This window comes from Leptodactylus fuscus, chromosome 7, assembly GCF_031893055.1.
Source record: "Leptodactylus fuscus isolate aLepFus1 chromosome 7, aLepFus1.hap2, whole genome shotgun sequence".
Classification (NCBI taxonomy): Eukaryota; Metazoa; Chordata; class Amphibia; order Anura; family Leptodactylidae; genus Leptodactylus; species Leptodactylus fuscus.
In genome coordinates this window covers 151,094,918-151,112,863 of record NC_134271.1, presented here as the reverse complement: position 1 = coordinate 151,112,863, position 17,946 = coordinate 151,094,918, and the positions used below count along the sequence as shown (strand labels likewise).

The 17,946-nt window shown below is 49.1% G+C and overlaps 1 protein-coding gene across 1 annotated transcript in view; it reads left to right on the top strand.

The window, feature by feature from the left end:
• LOC142214637 (NACHT, LRR and PYD domains-containing protein 12-like) overlaps positions 1-17,946 on the top strand; it is a 114,426-nt gene that overhangs the window by 79,488 nt on the left and 16,992 nt on the right. Inside the window, exon 10 of the mRNA XM_075283575.1 lies at positions 10,323-10,496. Coding sequence (XP_075139676.1) covers positions 10,323-10,496 — 174 coding nt within the window. The remainder of the gene's footprint in view (positions 1-10,322; positions 10,497-17,946) is intronic.

Genomic DNA, 17,946 nt, shown 5'->3' with positions numbered 1-17,946 from the left:
GGCAAACTCCACATCTGCTACCAGGTTCCGGCCATTATCACAGGCGCAAAAATGCCAGGCCCCAGGTATAGCAGGGAAACAAACATTGCTATCTCAGCCAGGATGGCATCCCTGACCTCGGAGGCACTGTGCTGTCTGTCCCCCAAGCTGATGAGCTTCAGCACGTCCTGCTGACATCTCCCCACGCCAGTGTGTTAGCGTTTGCCACTAGTAGCTGGGGTGGAGGTTGCAGTGTAGTAGGGTTTCAGTCTACTCCTGCCATGAATTTTGGCCTGGGAGAGGAGATAGGCCACCCCAGTTTGCACCCCGGGACCAGACTCCACCACATTCACCCTGCCTGTCCTTAAAGATAAGCAGCATCCCTGACCACAGGTGCTTGTCCACGTGTCGGTGGTCAAGTGGACCTTGCAGCAAAGCGCAGAGCTCTGGGCCCGACTGATGTTATGGGACACATGCAGGTGCAAGGCAAGGACAGCACACCAAAAGAAGTAGTAACGGCTAGGCCCAGCATAGGGAGGTGCCCCAGCTGCCATCTGGTGATGGAAGGCCTGGGTATCTAGAAGCCTAAACGCCAACATCTCCAGGGCCAGCAGTTTGGAGATTAGGCTGTTAAAGGCTTGGGCAATGTGGGTGGCTTGCGCTGTACTTCTGCCTGCAATCAAATGCCAGGGAGATGGGGAGTGGCTGGGAAGAGGCTCATGATGGTACAGGCCAAAAGGGCGGATGAGGGTGAACTCCCCAATGTGTCAGACTGATGTGTAGGTGTCCTTGCATCATATCCTTGGACCATACTTGGCTTTTGACTTTCATTTAGTGCCAAAAAGTGGTTAAGACAGCGATCCCTCAGCTAATGCCGTAAAATCTGGCCCTAGACAACTCCAGCACTGAAGTTACCATGCATGCAAGTGGTACAAATGCCATGCATTTAGCCATGCTGGATGCTATGGGCACTTAATACAGCTCCAGGGTTCACTTACAGCACATTGCCAAGGGGACTCATATGTGGCCACATCCGCAGAGATCCCAAGGGAACTTGACAGGAGTTGTGTATTGCCAAAAAACTTATCAGAAAATAAGTGTAGGGCACAGAGGGATCGGAGAGGACAGAGCTGGGGTCGGCCAGGTACTCCCACAACATGCGCCTATACTTGTCCCTCCTGGTGACACTAGACCCCTTAGTGGCGGTAATTTGGCCAGGGGGGGGACATTAACGTGTCCCTCCTGGTGACAGTAGGCCCCTGAGTGGCGGTAATTTGTCCAGGGGGGCCATTAACGTGTCCCAGACCTAGGAATAAGTCTTCCAACAGCCTAGATTTTTGCAAGCCTTTGCCTCTACCCACTGTTTTTGCTGCTTAGCTTCCCTCCACATGTACACTGCTTTCGCCCCTAAACATCACCTGTGTCTATGAGGGGTCGGTGGCCTCGTCGTCCACCAAATCCTCTTCCAATTGCGCACTGTGCCCTTACTGCAAACCACACATAACCACACCTTGCCCTGATGGCAACTGTGTCTCATGATCCCCACTGAGGTCCAGAAAAGTCGGTGTCGGGTCCAAAACCCCAAAATTGGAAGGAAATGGCGGATGCTGCTGTATTTCTAACACCTGTTCCTGGTGCTCGGGCCTGGTCTGTGTTGTACCCTGCACAACGCAGCTGCCATATTCAGAGTTGTGATGAGCGCATGCTAATGTTTCGTGTCCAGTGCAATGGATGGGATGGGATTTCACATAAGTCTGCCACCCATGGCCACTCATGGTTGAGCAACTGAGGGAGTTGACTTTGACGAACCCGAGGGTTTTGGAGTTGGAACTACATCAAAGGTCTGTGCTGCTCACACACTCTGCTCAACACATGATATGTTTAGTGCCAGCAGTGTGGAGACGTCGCACAACAGCCGTTGTTCCAGCAGGTACAGGCGTTGTAGGAGTGCATAGAGGCTAGCAGCGGCAACTATAGACTTTAAAAACTATCCGCACAAGCGCCACACTTTCACCAGTAGCTCAGGAACATTGGGGTACCTTTTTAAAAAGATTAGCAGCAATGAGTTAAAAACGTGGCCCAGGCATGGAATATGTTGCAGGCTGCCAAGCTACAGAGCCGATCCCAGGTTACGGCCATTATCACACATGACAACATGCCTGGGCCCAGGTGCAGTAGCAAAAACCACATTGCCGTGTCATCGAGGATGGCATGACTCACTTTGTAGGCAGTGTGCTGTCTGGCCCCCAAGCTAATGAGCTTCAGCACGGCCCGCTGATGTCTCCCCACACCAGTGTTGCAGCGTTTACAGCTCGTAGCTGGGGTCAATCTAACAGCGGAGGAGGAGGAGGGTGGTGTTTCAGCCCTCCTCCCAGGAATGTTGTGTGGGGAGACAAGTCAGGAAAATTCTTGATACAGGGGAGAGTTTTGCATCTTTGCCCTTGCTGCCTATGGACATCCCTTTGCCTCTAGCCACCATTTTCCCTGCTTTGTTTGCCTCCACATCCACACTGCTTTTGTCCCTAGACATCACCCCAGTCCATGCCTCAGCTTGTATCCCCAGTTTTTGCTGCTTAGCTTCCCTCCACATCACCAATGCTTGCGCCCCTAAACATCACCCCAGTTTATGCCCGTGCTTTTCCCCAGCTTTTTTTGTTGATTTAGCTTCCCTCCACATGCTCACTGCTTTTGCCCCTAAACATCACCCCAGTCCATGCCTCTGCTTTTACCCCCAGTTTTTTATGCTTAGCTTGCCTCCACATCCACACTGCTTTTGCCCCTACATATTACCCCTATCCATGCCTGTGCCTCTAGCCATAAGTCTGCCACCCATGGAAACTCATGGTGCAGAAAGTGAGGGAGCTGACTTTGAGCAACCTTTGGGTTTTGTAGATGGTATTCCATGAAAGGTCTGTGCAGCTCACACACCCTGCTGAACATATGGTATGTAGGGTTTCAGCGTGTGTGAATGACAGACAACAGCCTGTGTTTGGACAGATGTAGGCCTTGCTGGAGTGTTTTTAGGCTAGCAGCGGCTAGTGTAGACTTGTGAAAGTGGGTGTCCAAGCGCCGCACTTTCACCCTTAGCTCAGCTAATTTGGGGTATGATTTGAAAAATCGTTGCACCATGACATTGAACACGTGGGCCAGGCATGGAACGTGTTGGAGGCTGGCAAGCTCCAGAGCCCTCCAAATAGACAAAAAAAGCCTAGCCCCAGGGGCAGCGGGGATAAAAAAAATTGCCATTTCATCCAGGATGGCATCCCTGACCTCAGAGGCAGCGTGCTGTCCGTCCCCCAAGCTGATGAGCTTCAGCACAGCCTGCTGACGTCTCCCGACACCAGTGTTGCAGCGTTTCCAGCTCGTAGCTGGGGTCAATCTAGCAGCAGAGGAGGAGGAGGGTGGTGTTTCAGCCCTCCTCCCAGGAATGTTGTGTGGGGAGACAAGTCAGGCCACCACATTTTACGACCCGGTCCACGCCTCAACTTCATTCAACCACTGTGCCAAAATTGAAAGGTAGCGTCCCTGTCCGCATGCACTTGTCCATTCGTAGCTGGTCACGTGGAACTTTTGGGCTAAGCGCTGAATTTAGGGACCGCCTCATGTTTGGGGGAAAGTGCTGGTGTGAACGGCACAGTGAGGTGGCACAGTAGACACTCTGCCCAAAAAGGGCAGAGTGTCCCCCAGCCAGGACTCCAACATCTCCTGGGCCAGATTTTTTGAGATGAGGCCGTTGAAGCCTTGGGCATGTGGGTGGGTTGCGCTGTACTTTAGCATGAAATGAAAGGCCTGGCAGATGGGGAGTTGCTGGGAAGAGGCGCATGATGGCGCGGGCAAAAGGAGAAGTGGCAGTAAAAGGGGAGGATGAGGGTGAACTCCCCAAAGTGTCAGAGGCAGATGTGGAGATGTCCTGGCGGCTGGTCTGGACTGCAGCGCCAGCCCTGTCAACAGTGGCAGATGCAGTGGCCGCAAGGCCAAACGACGATTATCCTGCGCTTGCTCTCACCCACTGAGCCCAGGGCTTGCCTTCCAAATGATGGCACCCGCAAGAGGTGGTGAGATTCCTCTCTGCAGATCTCCAACCCATCTTGGACTTGCAAAGTGCACTAAATTTGTCATGTAACTGACATATATATGATGGGTCTATCCATTGTCTGTTCATTTTGGTGAAAGTCAGCCTGTCAGCTGACAGACATCTGTGCTTGTCAGTGATGATGCCACCGCTGCGCTGAAGATCTTTTCAGATAGCATGCTGGCAGCAGGGAAGGACCTCCAAAGCGAACAGCGCAAGTTCCAGCCACAAATCACACTTGGAGACACAATGAGTGTAGGGCGCAAGGGGATGGGAGAGGACAGGGCTGGGGTCGGCCAGGTAGTCCCGCAACATGCGCCTATACTTGTCCCTCCTGGTGACACTAGGCCCCTCAGTGGCGGTAGTTTGCCCAGGGGGTGCCATTAACGTGTCCCATACCTAGGGAAAATTCTTGAAACGGGAGAGATTTGCATCTTTGCCCTTGCTGCCTATGGACATCCCTTTGCCTCTAGCCACCTTTTTCCCTGCTTAGATTGCCTCCACATCCACACTGCTTTTGTCCCTAGACATCACCCCAGCCCATGCCTCAACTTGTATCCCCAGTTTTTGCTGCTTAGCTTCACTCCACATCCACAATGCTTGCGCCCCTAAATATCACCCCAGTTTATGCCTTTGCTTTTCCCCAGCTTTTTTTGTTGATTTAGCTTCCCTCCACATGCACACTGCTTTTGCCCCTAGACATCACCCCAGTCCATGCCTCTGCTTGTACCCCCAGTTTTTGCTGCTTAGCTTGCCTCCACATCCACACTGCTTTTGCCCCTACACATCACCCCTATCCATGCCTGTGCCTCTAGCCATAAGTCTGCCACCCATGGAAACTCATGGTGCAGAAAGTGAGGGAGCTGACTTTGAGGAACCCTTGGGTTTTGTAGATGGTACTCCATCAAAGGTGTGCTGCTCACACACCCTGCTCAACAGACGGTATTTAGGGTTTGAGCGTGTGGTGACCTCGCACAACAGTAGGTGCTTCAGGCAGATGTAGGCGTTGCTGGAGTGTATTGCGGCTAGCTCCAGGTACTGTAGACTTGCCAAAGTGGGAGCTTAAGCGCCGCACTTTAACCAGTAGCTTGGGTACATTGGGTTAAGTTGTTAGAAACCGTTGCACCAATAATTTGAAAACGTGGGCCATGTGTGGACCGTGTTTGAGTCTTGCAAGCTCCACATCTGCTACCAGGTTCCGTCCATTATCACAGGTGCAAATATGCCAGGCCCCAGGTGTAGCAGGGAAAAAAAATGCCATCTCAGCCAGGATGGCATCCCTGACCTCGGAGGCACTGTGCTGTCTGTCCCCCAAGCTGATGAGCTTCAGCACCGCCTGCTGACGTCTCCCCACGCCAGTGTTTTAGCCTTTGATGCTAGTAGCTGGGGTGGAGGTTGCAGCGTAGTAGGGTTTCACAGTCTATTGCCATGAATTTTGGCCTGGGAGAGGAGATAGGGTACCCCAGTTTGCACCCCGGGACCAGACTCCACCACATTCACCCTGCCTGGCATTAAAGATGAGCAGCATCCCTGACCACAGGCGCTTGTCCATGTGTCGGTGGTCAAGTGGACCTTGCAGCAAAGCGCGGAACTAAGGGCCCACCTGATGTTGAGTGACACGTGCTGGTGCAAGGCGGGGACGGCACGCCGGGAGAAGTAGTGACGGCTAGGGACGGCATGGCGAGGTGCCGCAGTTGCCATCAGGTCCAGGAAGGCCGGAGTTTCAACAAGCAGGAACGCCAACATCTCCTGGGTCAGCAGTTTAGCGATGTTGGCGTTACAAGGCTTGCGCAGGTGGGTGGTTAGCGGTGTATTTCTGCCGGCGCTCCAATGTCTGAGAGATGGTGGGTTGTTGTAAAGAAGCGTCTGATGGTGCAGGAGAAGGAGATAAGACATGAACAGGGGAGGATGAGGGAGAAATCAACAAAGTGGCGGAGGCAGATGAAGTGATGTCCTGGCTCGTCCTCTGGAGTGCATCGCCAGCACTGTGAGCAGGGGCAGTGGCGTGAACGGCGGGCGACGTTTGTCCTGCTGTTGTTGCCTGCCACTGATTCCAGTGCTAGGATTCCAAATGACGGTGCATTGAAGTGGTGAACTGGTTGCTGTTCTCAGAGCCCCTACTGGATTGCGAGAGGCAAATTGTGCAGACAACACTATATCTGTTCTCGGCGCATTCCTTGAAAAAACTCCACACCTTCGAGAAACGTGCCCTTGATGGGGGAGTTTTTCTGGGCTGGGTACAAAAGGGAACATCTTCGGACATTCCGGGTCTGGCCTGGCTTCGGCAAAGCAGCTGACCTCTGCCTCTGGACATGTCTCTGCCTCTAGCTACCCTTTTTGGTGCTGCACCTGCCTCAACATCCACACTACTTTCCCAGCTTGACATCCGCCTTGTCCAGGTGGGGTCGGTGTCCTCGTCGTCCACCACCTCCTCTTCCAACTCCTGTCTCGACTCCTCCTCCTGCACAATGCGCATGTCAACTGGCTTCCCTGACAGCAACTGCGTCTCATCGTCGTCGATGAGGGTGGGTTGCTGGTCATCCGCCACCAAATCGACCGGAGATGGAATGGAGGAGACTCTAGTGTTTGAGCATCTGGACACAGATACTCGTCTGTTAGGTCCGTGGAATCGCGAAATGGAGGGGCAGGTTGCGGTACAGTCAAAGGAAGGGAGAACAGCTCTGGGGAGCAGGGACAGTTGGGGTTATTGTTCTGGGAAGATTGGGAATTTTGGGTGGAAGGAGGACAAGACTGTTGGGTAAGAGGAGGAGAGGAGGTAGAGGCTGACTGGCTGGTGGACAATGTGCTTTAAGCATTATCCGACGCTTGCAAGACCTGTTCCTGGTTCTCGGGCCTACTAAGGTTTGTAACATGCAGCCTACTTTATGTTGAACTTTTCTGCAAAGCGCAGAACTTAGGGCCCGCCTGATGTTACAGGACACACGCTGGTGCAAGGCTCACCTCACCCTAAGGACCAAAAACACTGCTGGTGCAAGGCTCTACTCATGCCAAGGGCCTCAATCTCTGCTGGTAGCTCAGCTTAAGGTCCTCTAACTTTGTTTGGAAGGGCTCATGTTAAGGGCCATAAAAGTGAATTTTGGAAGGACTTACCACATCACACACACACACACACACACACACACACACACATCCACAATGACAGTTGAGGGTGAGTACTGAAGGATTTCCCATTGCCTATTCCATCTGTGGTTGTCATGGTTTAAAGGGGTGGTTGTTAATGTTTGTTGAGCTAAAATTGGGGTTTGTATCCATCCATTTGGGGAGTAAAGAAGGTTTCCAGTTATTTTCCCACCTTGATAAAGGTTTTTTTGGAATGTGTAAAGTGTGTAGTTGTTAGGCTGTGATGTTGGGGTAATAGAGGGTCTTTGGTGTGTTAGATGCCCCCAGGCATGCTTCCCCTGCTGTCCCAGTGTCATTCCAGAGTGTTGGTATCATTTCCTGGGGTGTCATAGTGGACTTGGTGACCCTCCAGAGACGGATTTGGGTTTCCCCCTTAATGAGTATATGTTCCCCATAGACTATAATCGGGTTCGAAACCCGTTCGAACACTCGAACAGTGAGCGGCTGTTCGAATCGGATTTCGAACCTCGAACATTTTATTGTTCGCTCATCTCTAGTCTCGAAGCCTTCCCCAGGAAATTGGCTGACATATGAATGGAATCCATGGATGCCAGGATGTAATCTCTGGAGACAATGTCAATGTCATGCTCTGAGGCAGACGAGCCCCTAAAGAATCAGAGACTTCTGCTGATGAAATAGCAACCGCTGGCTGAACCGATGCAGAAAAATATGTCTTCTTCAGGGAGGCATCTACTCTCCGGTCTAGGAGGATTTGCAGGTTGGATCCATACTCCATAGGGACGACAGTTTTGCCACTGCGAGGTCCACCTTTGGAGGAGGTCTCCATCGGTTTAGTTGGGATGCATCGATGGGAAAACATATTTCGAAGACCCCTGAAGCGACATAAGCTCTCTCCAGTTGCTTCCATTCCTTCTTCCGTTGACCAGATGGACTTCAGCAGCCTAGATGTTGCAGTGGAAATAGGTCTGATGGAAATAGTGGACTGTTCATAGGCTGATGGACAGGACTCCTCCTCAATATGTAATCTTTCCATGGAGGGTAAAGATAAGGAGCGCCTCTCAGTGCGCTGTTTTTCCGTGAGCTGAGCAATGGGGTTACGGCTATCCTTTAAAAAATCCTAGACAAGAGAGAGAGGATGCTTACCAGAAGTAAGGAAGATACTTCCACTTTTATTCTGGATCCGTACACACCATAAACTCCTTTACCAAAACCACTACTTCTCTTGTGGAGGGTCCATAATCTGTGCCTGCAAGATGCTTCTGCTCATGATGCTCCCCTCAGGAGCAGAGGTAGCAGGTACTCAAGGCAAGTAGCCACCCCAGGAGGCCAGTAGCCGAGTCAGGCAAATGCCGCATATAGCTGCCCAATAGCCAACAGTTAGATGGGTGCAGGTATTCAGACAGACACAATAGGAGTCAGCAGACAAGAGGCAGGCAGCCTACAGGCAGACTCCGCAAATGGTAGCAGGCAGATAGCCTAAGTGGTCAAAAGCTAGCCTTCGGGTAGAGAACAAACAGTATTGAACTATAGACCCGGTGCACTGAACATAAAAGTCTGTTTCCCTTCAGACTGAACCACAGAAAAAAAAAAAAAAAGACTTGCTCACTCTCGAGTAGTCTTGGTGCACCTTCAGTTTACCTCACCTGGAGCTGTGGGAGTTGCTGGGAATCCAGAAATCCTCCAACTCACTGCCATATTAGCTGCGATTTAAGGCAGCGGGCGACGCCCGGCCTGTCATCGACCACAGAGCCTGATACGACTGTAGCACAGACAGACGCACACAGGCCATAACAATAGATATTAGTGCAAACAATAGTTGCTATTACTCTATTATATGTTTGTTTTGTGTTTTTCTGGATGGGAAATTTGACAATGTAGAGTGGCTGGATTTTTGTTCTGTGTCGGTTTCGTCTCTCCGCACACGCATGTAACATGACCATATTGACTTATGAACTTTTCTGGCAAATTTTGCAACCTGGAAAGAGATAAATTAGGATATATAATTAGGCAAGAAAGATAAGCAATTTTGTTATTGAAAACTTTATTTCTGTTTGTTCATTATCTTCTTTTCTTTGAATGGTGACTACTTCCGCTATTATGCAGTAGGCAGGTACTTCCGTGTTTTTAACCCTTTGTACATATGCACATGTTAGTTGTTTTAGTATATAAGTTCTCATTGAAGAGTTGCCAACATGCCATGATTAAGGTGCTTCGGCACTGAAACGCGTCGGCGTTAAACAGTACCACCTCTGTACATGGACTACATTACTCTGAGATGTCCGAATTTTTAATGTGAAAAATAAAAGCGAAGTTTTATCTAATCTCCCTACACAAGAGTTCTGGGTGCTGGATCCTTTTTTCTTTAATAGATATTAGTGCTTTTAGGGTCAGTTCACAGGAGTCCCCCCCCCTTCAAATGGAATACCAGAGCAACTGAAAGCGCTGTGCAGTTAAGCACAAGGACCCCATAGACTATCATATTGAAAGCAATAGGGAAAAAAGCCTCCCATTGATTTCAATGGGTAGCGCACGTATGTCGGTACCCATTCAAGTCAATGGGAGCTGGTTTTTACGCGCTCTTTCTGAATGACTTTTTACGTTCAGAATGAGTGGAGCGTAACTCAGTGTGAAGGCTCCCTAAGGGTGAGTTCACACGGAGTAAAGTGCCGCGTGATGTGGCACGTACATGCCGCGTGAGATTTTGCGGGCCGTATACGCTCCCATTGATTTCAATGGGAGCCAGGATCGTATAGGCGGCGCTATTTTGCGGCCGTGATTTTGAGGCCGCAAAATAGCGCCACCTATACGATCCCGGCTCCCATTGAAATCAACGGGAGCGTATACGGCCCGCAAAATCTCACGCGGCGTATACGTGCCACATCACGCGGCACTTTACTCCGTGTGAACTCACCCTAAATGTGTCATACTGCTTACACCCCTATTAATGTGCTGCTGCCTATAGCCTGTTAATGCAAAATTCCAGAAATTCTGTCAAATCTGCCCCCCCTCCACCACCACCAAAAAAAAAAAAAGAATTTTGCTCAGTAGATAGCAGACCTAACAATAATAATTTCACTGACATAAATGTCTCCATATTCACAATCCACAAATTTTATACTAAGCCTGTGTGTACTGTACATGTCACTGACATCTCATCTTATTCTTACAGTTTGGCTCATAATAATCTACCAGACTCTGCCTGCACCCAGTTGGCCTCTGGAATAAGGAATAACCAGTCCCTGAAGATACTTGACCTGTCTAATAATAAGAGTTTGTCTGGTCCTCACCTCAGTGACTTGATGGCCGCTCTGTCCAGTCCAGCCTGCAGGATAGAGGAATTACAGTGAGTATAAGAGATGTGTACAGGAGGAGACATGTGGGGGACAAGTTATACAGGGATTTTATTCTATTTTATGCTCCTCCGCACCATGTGATGTCTCTACTAATGTCTGACTGTCTCGTCTCCTCATATCATTTCTCTTTATGTTGAGTTTAGAAACATGTAGTTACAGAATCACGACTGTCCATGTTGCAGTTAATAATATTGTTTTCAAAATATATACAGTACAGACCAAAAGTTTGGAGACACCTCCTCATTCAAAGAGTTTTCTGTATTTTCATGACTATGAAAATTGTAGATTCACACTGAAGGCATCAAAATGTGTGAAATTATATACTTAACAAAAAAGTGTGACCACAACTGAAAATCTGTCTTATATTCTCGGTTTTTCAAGGTAGCCACCTTTTGCTTTGATTACTACTTTGCACACTCTTGGCAGTGCCTTGATGAGTTTCAAGAGGTAGTCACCAGAAATGGTCTTCACTTCACAGGTGTGCCCTGTCAGGTTTAATAAGTGGAATTTCTGGCTTTATAAATAGGGTTGAGACCATCAGTTGTGTTGTGCAGAAGTCAGGTGGATACACAGCTGATAGTCCTACTGAATAGACTGTTAGAATTTGTATTATGGCAAGAAAAAAGCAGCTAAGTAAAGAAAAACGAGTGGCCATCATTACTTTAAGAAATGAAGGTCAGTCAGTCCAAAAAATTGGGAAAACTTTGAAAGTGTCCCCGAGTGCAGTTGCAAAAACCATCAAGCGCTACAAAGAAACTGGCTCACATGAGGACCGCCCCAGGAAAGGAAGACCAAGAGTCACCTCTGCTGCCGAGGATAAGTTCATCCGAGTCACCAGCCTCAGAAATCGCAGGTTAACAGCAGCTCAGATTAGAGACCAGATCAATGTCACACAGAGTTCTAGACACATCTCTACAACAACTGGTAAGAGGAGACTTTGTGCAGCCGTCCTTCATGGTAAAATAGCTGATAGAAAATCACTGCTAAGGACAGGCAACAAGCAGAAGAGAACACAAGGAATGGACATTAGACCGGTGGAAATCTGTGCTTTGGTCTGATGAGTCTAAATTTGAGATCTTTGGTTCCAACCGCCGTGTCTTTGTGTGATGCAGAAAAGGTGAACGGATGGACTCTACATGCCTGGTTCCCACCGTGAAGCATGGAGGAGGAGGTGTGATGGTGTGGGGGGGCCAAGCTGGTGACACTGTTGGGGATTTATTCAAAATTGAAGGCATACTGAACCAGCATGGCTACCACAGCACCTTGCAGCGGCATGCTATTCCATCCAGGTTTGTGTTTCGTTGGACCATCATTTATTTTTAAACAGGACAATGACCCCAAACACCTCCAGGCTATGGAAGGGCTATTTGACCAAGAAGTAGAGCAATGGGGTGCTACTCCAGATGACCTGGCCTCCACAGTCACCAGACCTGAACCCAATCGAGTTGGTTTGGGGTGAGCTGGACCACAGAGTAAAGGCAAAAGGGCCAATAAGTGCTAAGCATCTTTGCGAACTCCTTCAAGACTATTGGAAGACCATTTCCGGTGACTACCTCTTGAAGCTCATCAAGAGAATGCCAAGAGTGTGCAAAGCAGGAATCAAAGCAAAAGGTGGCTACTTTGAAGAACCGAGAATATAAGACAGATTTTCAGATGTTTCACACTTTTTTGTTAAGTATATAATTCCACATGTGTTACTTATGAGTTTTGATGCTTTCAGTGTGTTCTACAATTATATAGTCATGAAAATACAGAAAACTCTTTGAATGAGAAGGTGTGTCCTAACTTTTGGTCTGTACTGTAGCTTTGCGCTACTATAAACATATCAGTAGTTGATACATTCATCTGATAGTCTTATTATAGTTCCTAAAACTCTATTTACATGTAGATAAGATAATCCTTTAACCCAGGCATGTCAAACTCAGGGTACCCGAGGGCCACATGAGTAACAAGAGGTTCTTGCGAGGGCCGCAGACAAAGTTTGAGACTTTTGTGCGGGCTGCAGATGTACAAAACTCACGATCAGCACTTCCGGCTCTTCATTCATTGGCCCATATCCCTGCATATGACCTGCTTACGTGATCAGCAGCCGACCAAAGTACACACGTCATGGATTGACACGGAGCTAGTTGGTCGGCTGCTGATCACGTAAGCAGGTCATAGGCAGGGATATGGGCCAATGAATGAAGAGCCGGAAGTGCTGATCGTGAGTTTTGTACATCTGCGGCCTGCACAAAAGTCTCAAACTTTGTCTCTAAAGTTTAGAGACAAAGTTTGAGACTTTTGTGCGGGCCGCAGATATGCCTGTAAAGGGCCGCATGTTTGACATGCCTGCTTTAACCCCTTCCCGGATGCCGGGTGCTTAACTATGGCGGCCGCCCGGAAGCTGGGTGGTTGCCATAGCCGCTGGGTGTCTACTGTTTTACACAATAGACACCCAGCGCTAATGCTCCCCGTCGGTGCTCGCACTGATCGAGGGCATTAACCCCTCCGGTGCCTCAGTCAAAACTGACCGAGGTGCCGTTTTCTTGGTGGTGCGTGGGAGCAGCCATTTATGCTGTGATTGCCGGCACCCGGAGTAATCTCTGGGACTGGCATCACATTACCATGACAACCAGGAGCCTTGTGAAGGCTTCTTGGCCTGTCATTCTATTTCTATACAATGAGCGCTGTATACATGGCTATTTTTACTTTTTTTTTTAAAATAAATTCTTTATTTATAAACATACAAGAAGTAGGTCAAAGAAAACAGAAATACAGCAAGGCTGAGACACCTCGGTCCATAACAGCAAGGTATACAAATGAACAGTTCCAGGAGAACAGAACAAACACCTAGCACACCAAAGAGAGCCCACAGGGGCAGACAACGCAGACAAAGACAGGGAGAAGTACAGAGCCAATAGAAAGGGAGAAAGGAAAAAAGGGGGAGGAGGGAATGGGGTACAGCTCCGAGCACCGGCCAGGCAACCAGCAGACACAGCAATCACCACTACCAGCCAGATCTATGTACCTCTGGGTACCTTTAAAGAAAATCCATAGGGTCCAATCCTCCACATAAGCCGCTCAGGCAGTTGTCTAACAAAACTAGGGGAGTTCGAGATGAAAATGAGGAGGCGCGACAGAGACAAAGAGGAACCAACACAAAGCCTCCATGAAAACCGCAGTAAGCTACCAGATAACGGAGCAAGTAAGCAGTACATCTATCCCCCCAAACTGAGAGACAGGGCAACAACTACAATACGAGTCAGGAGATCTAGAGGGCGATAGGACAGAGGCTGAACCTCCCCCAAATTCGGTACATGAGCAAAGGCTAAATGGAATCACACACCACAAGATATTCAAGGCAAAGAGGGAAGTCACCCCAGGGCGTTAAGACCGCAAGGGTGGATGGGAGTACAGACTACAGATTCCATGGACGGCGGCAGGAAGTGAGAGAAGGTAGGAAAAGGGTCAGAAGAGGAGAAGAAACAGGACGGAAGACGCAAGGAGGAAAGGAGGCAGGACGAACAGCAAACAAAAGGAACACACACAAAACACCAAAAGCTAAACAAATAACCGGACCAAACCCAGCTAGGCCTGGTCGGACCACAAAGAAAAAAAAAAAAAAAACAGTGGGGAACTACCCACTAATGCAGGTCTCGAGGGCACACTGCAGTACACCCTCAAAGAGCTGCCAAAACTAACTAGTTGGGGGAGAGATAGAAAACAAAAGAACGCTACCCGCACCCCAAGCAGCAACATTAAATGCCATCCAGACAGAAACGGAAAACCCAGGGATCGGGGCTGGAGATTCCAGACCCGGATAAACAACCACAGAGAGGGGCATAGCCTACCACACATCCAGGATGGGGCACACCGGGGCCGAGGGGCATAGAAAACGAGAGAGTAACCAACAGAAACAATAACCAGCAGCCACAGTGTACCCCCATCCAGGAAGGAGAGGGGAGGCAAAAAACACTAGCGGAGGCCGCCGCAGGGTAGACCCCGCAGCCGGCGCCAGCAGGGCAAGGCACTTAGAGCACAAGATATAGACAGGGTAAGCATGCAAAACAATGAGCAAAACAGGCAAAGGCACTGGAAGGGACCCTCCAGAAAGTTCCGTTTCAGATATGTAAACGCCACAGGAGGCCTCTACGGTGGAGCCTGCGGGGGGGTCAACAGCCCGGCACTGCCGGCGAGGCAGAGGAGAGAAAGAAGAGCTCGCAGTGGACGCAGCAGCAGGAAGAGGGTAGTCCAACCAATCCGGAAGATGCAAGGCAGGCAAGTCCAAAAATTGGGCTCGAGCAGCAGCCTGGTCGGGGGAGTGCAGAGCAAACACAGTTCCATTGCGGCGGACTTGAAGATGGAAGGGATGGCCCCATCTATAAGTAGCCCCAGCATCCAGAACCATTTGCAAGACAGGCTTGAGAAGACGTCACATGGCTAGGGTGCGATGAGAGACGCCAGGGAGAAGATGTATCAGGAACTCCTGGTAGGAAACTGGGCCGTGACGCCAGGCAGCATGCAAAATGTCCTCCTTCTCCCTATAAAAATGGATCCTACAGAGGACGTCACGTGGCTTCGATGCAGGTGTGTTACGCACGCCCAGGACACGGTGAATCCGGTCAATGTGAATCTCAGTTTCCGGTGGATGGCCCAGGACAGAGTTGAAAACTGTGGTGGCGACCTCACGGAGCTTGGCAGCTGAACAGAGTCCGGAAGGCCCCGCAGCTTGATGTTATTTCTGCGCCCCCTGTTTTCCTGATCATCCACTTGCAAAAGAACATGGTGATTGAACGTGTGTTGGGAGGCCAAGGATTATTCCACCACTGCTAGACGATGGTCTAAGTCAGCTGTCACCTGGTGCTGAGTGGTAACTTGCGTCGACAAAGACTGGATCTCAGACTTAAATTCCGCCACAATTTTTTCCTGCCACTCCTCAACTCTACGGACCAAGGCCTCCAGGTCCATCTTAGTAGGCAAAGCACGAAGAAGCTGCCATTTATCCGACAATTTAGGACACTTAGAGCGGTGCGGTTGCGAGAGGGCATCCTGCTGCAAAGAATCAGAAGAGTCCGGGGCCACACGGTGGCTCAGTGGTTAGCACTGCAGCCTTGCAGCACTGGAGTCCTGGTGTTCAAATCCCGCCAAGGGCAGAAAACCATCTGTAAGGAGTTTGTATGTTCTCCCCGTGTTTGCATGGATTTCCATCCCATATTCCAAAGCCATACTGATAGGGAAAAATGTACATTGTGAGCTCTATGTGGGGCTCACAATCTACATTTAAAAAGAAAAAAAAAAAAGAATCAGAAGAGTCCGAGGGCGGTGAGGCACACAGGGCAGCAGGGGTCGAGGAACAGGCTAGGTCAATAGTAGAGGTGGAAAGCAAAAGGAGCTACAGAGGCAGGAGCCAGTGAGTTAGAACTCCGGGGTACATGTTGCAGGACCACTGACTTCTCCCCAGCGAGGGCTGGTGTCACAGCTTCAGGAAGCAAGGAGAAGCGACCCGGAGTAGGAAGCGGACCTGAACAAGGTTTCCCTTCTCCTGCAGCAGCATGCTCTGGATGAGCTTGTAGGGGAGGTTGCTCACACAAGGGAGACAGACAGGCAGCAGCAGAGGTAAACTTCAGCGGCTCAGGTGAGAGAGGAACAATGTCCAGGGAGCCAGTCAGATCCACACAGCAGAGGAGGAGGATGGACGCTGCAGGGGCACTGCCGGGACCTGGGACAAGGCTGGAGCCAGAGGGGCAGGGAAGAGAGCCGACTCACCAAGGAGGACACCATGTCTCAGGGCTGTGAAGGTCACCCCCGTTGTGAGATCCCGCACACTCGATCCCACAAAGGTCCGGGGGGCCGGTGCCAACTGTACTGCGCTGGAAGGAGCCGGAATCACGGAGCCTGGCGACACTGCCGCCCTCGGCAGTGCCGATGATGATGCTGCTGTAGCGCGCGCCGGCGCCATCTTGGTGCCGGAACGTGGGGCAGGAGGAGAAGCTGCAGACAGCAAAAATCGGGCCAGCTGTGGCTCAACTGCAGCAGAGGAGGGCTGCTTCCGTCCCAGGCGCTTCACCATTGCTGGCAACGGGCATAAGGTAAAGGGTAACCCGGCTGGTAGGTGTAAAACTGCTCAGGGGATTGGGAGCTACTGCAATGTGCGTCTGTACGCCGCCATGTTCAGGCCATGCCTCTGGATGTTTTTTCTATATTTTAACTTTGGATAATAATAAAGGTTATTGATTTTAAAATTATATCCTCTTGTGGTGGATTTGGGACTTTCCACCACTGTTTTTTTCTCTTTTATTCTTTTTTGTCTATGGTACAGATGCGAACAGTCTTAATCTGTGGGGGATGGGGGTGCAGATTTTTTTTCTTTTTTTTGGTACAAAGTTTGTTAAAAAGGGTATTATGACTACAATGAATGTTGTATATGTATGATAATAGTATTGCCGGGTACATTGAACCAGTGATTACATTACTGTATGGCTAAGTTTACACTTTATAGTTAATATAAAATTGAGAGTCTTTAATAGTTGATACCTGTTTTTATTGGCTAACTAATAATGATGACAAATTACAAGCTTTCGAGGCTCTAGGCCTCTTCCTCAGGCATAGTTTTAAACATAATTTCTGAAGGATGCACGTATTTATGCAAAAAGAGACGCATAGGGATAGAATGTTTTGTGGGAGAGTAGATGGTAATTGGTACACACAAAAAACAATTCATCAGTTCACAAGCTCCTTATCAGTTCAAAGAGTGGCCTTTATGGCTGCTTTGATTAGTGATGTGATGACATGTTCCTGTAGAAGGACATAAACCCATGTAACAGATTCAACCCCCCCCTGGAGTGTGTCAAACAAGGTCATCATCTTATATTCATACACTTTTCTGTCATTTTTGGATTTGAAGTTTCCCCTTAAAACCAAAATTTTCATGCCATTGATGATATTATGATCTTGATTGCAAAAGTGTTCTGGCACGGGTGGTCCATTCTCTGCTTTGTAATTGTGTGGCAGTGTGACTTCATCCGCATTCTAAATTTCTGACCAGTCTCCCCTACATACTGGTCCCCAGTGGGACATATTAAATACACCACATTAGGTGTGCTGCAGGTGAAGGTGCCTTCAGAAATTGTGTTTAAAACTATGCCTGAGGAAGAGGCCTAGAGCCTGGAAAGCTTGTAATCTGTCATCATTTTTAGTTAGCCAATAAAAAAGGGTTTCAACTACTGAAGACTCAATTTTTTTATATTTCATATCCACTAGCTAACACGGTAAGAAGATATTTTTCCTTATACTTTATAGTTTGTTGTTCTGATAGAATGACAGACGCTGTAGCCTCCATTTGCATCCAACAAAATTCACTGTCATGTTAAAAAGACCAAAACTTTCTTTGTCCTCTCAGAAAGAGAAGATCTGATGTTCTTTATAAATAGCAGCGCTCTCTGGATGTAACTGACTTGG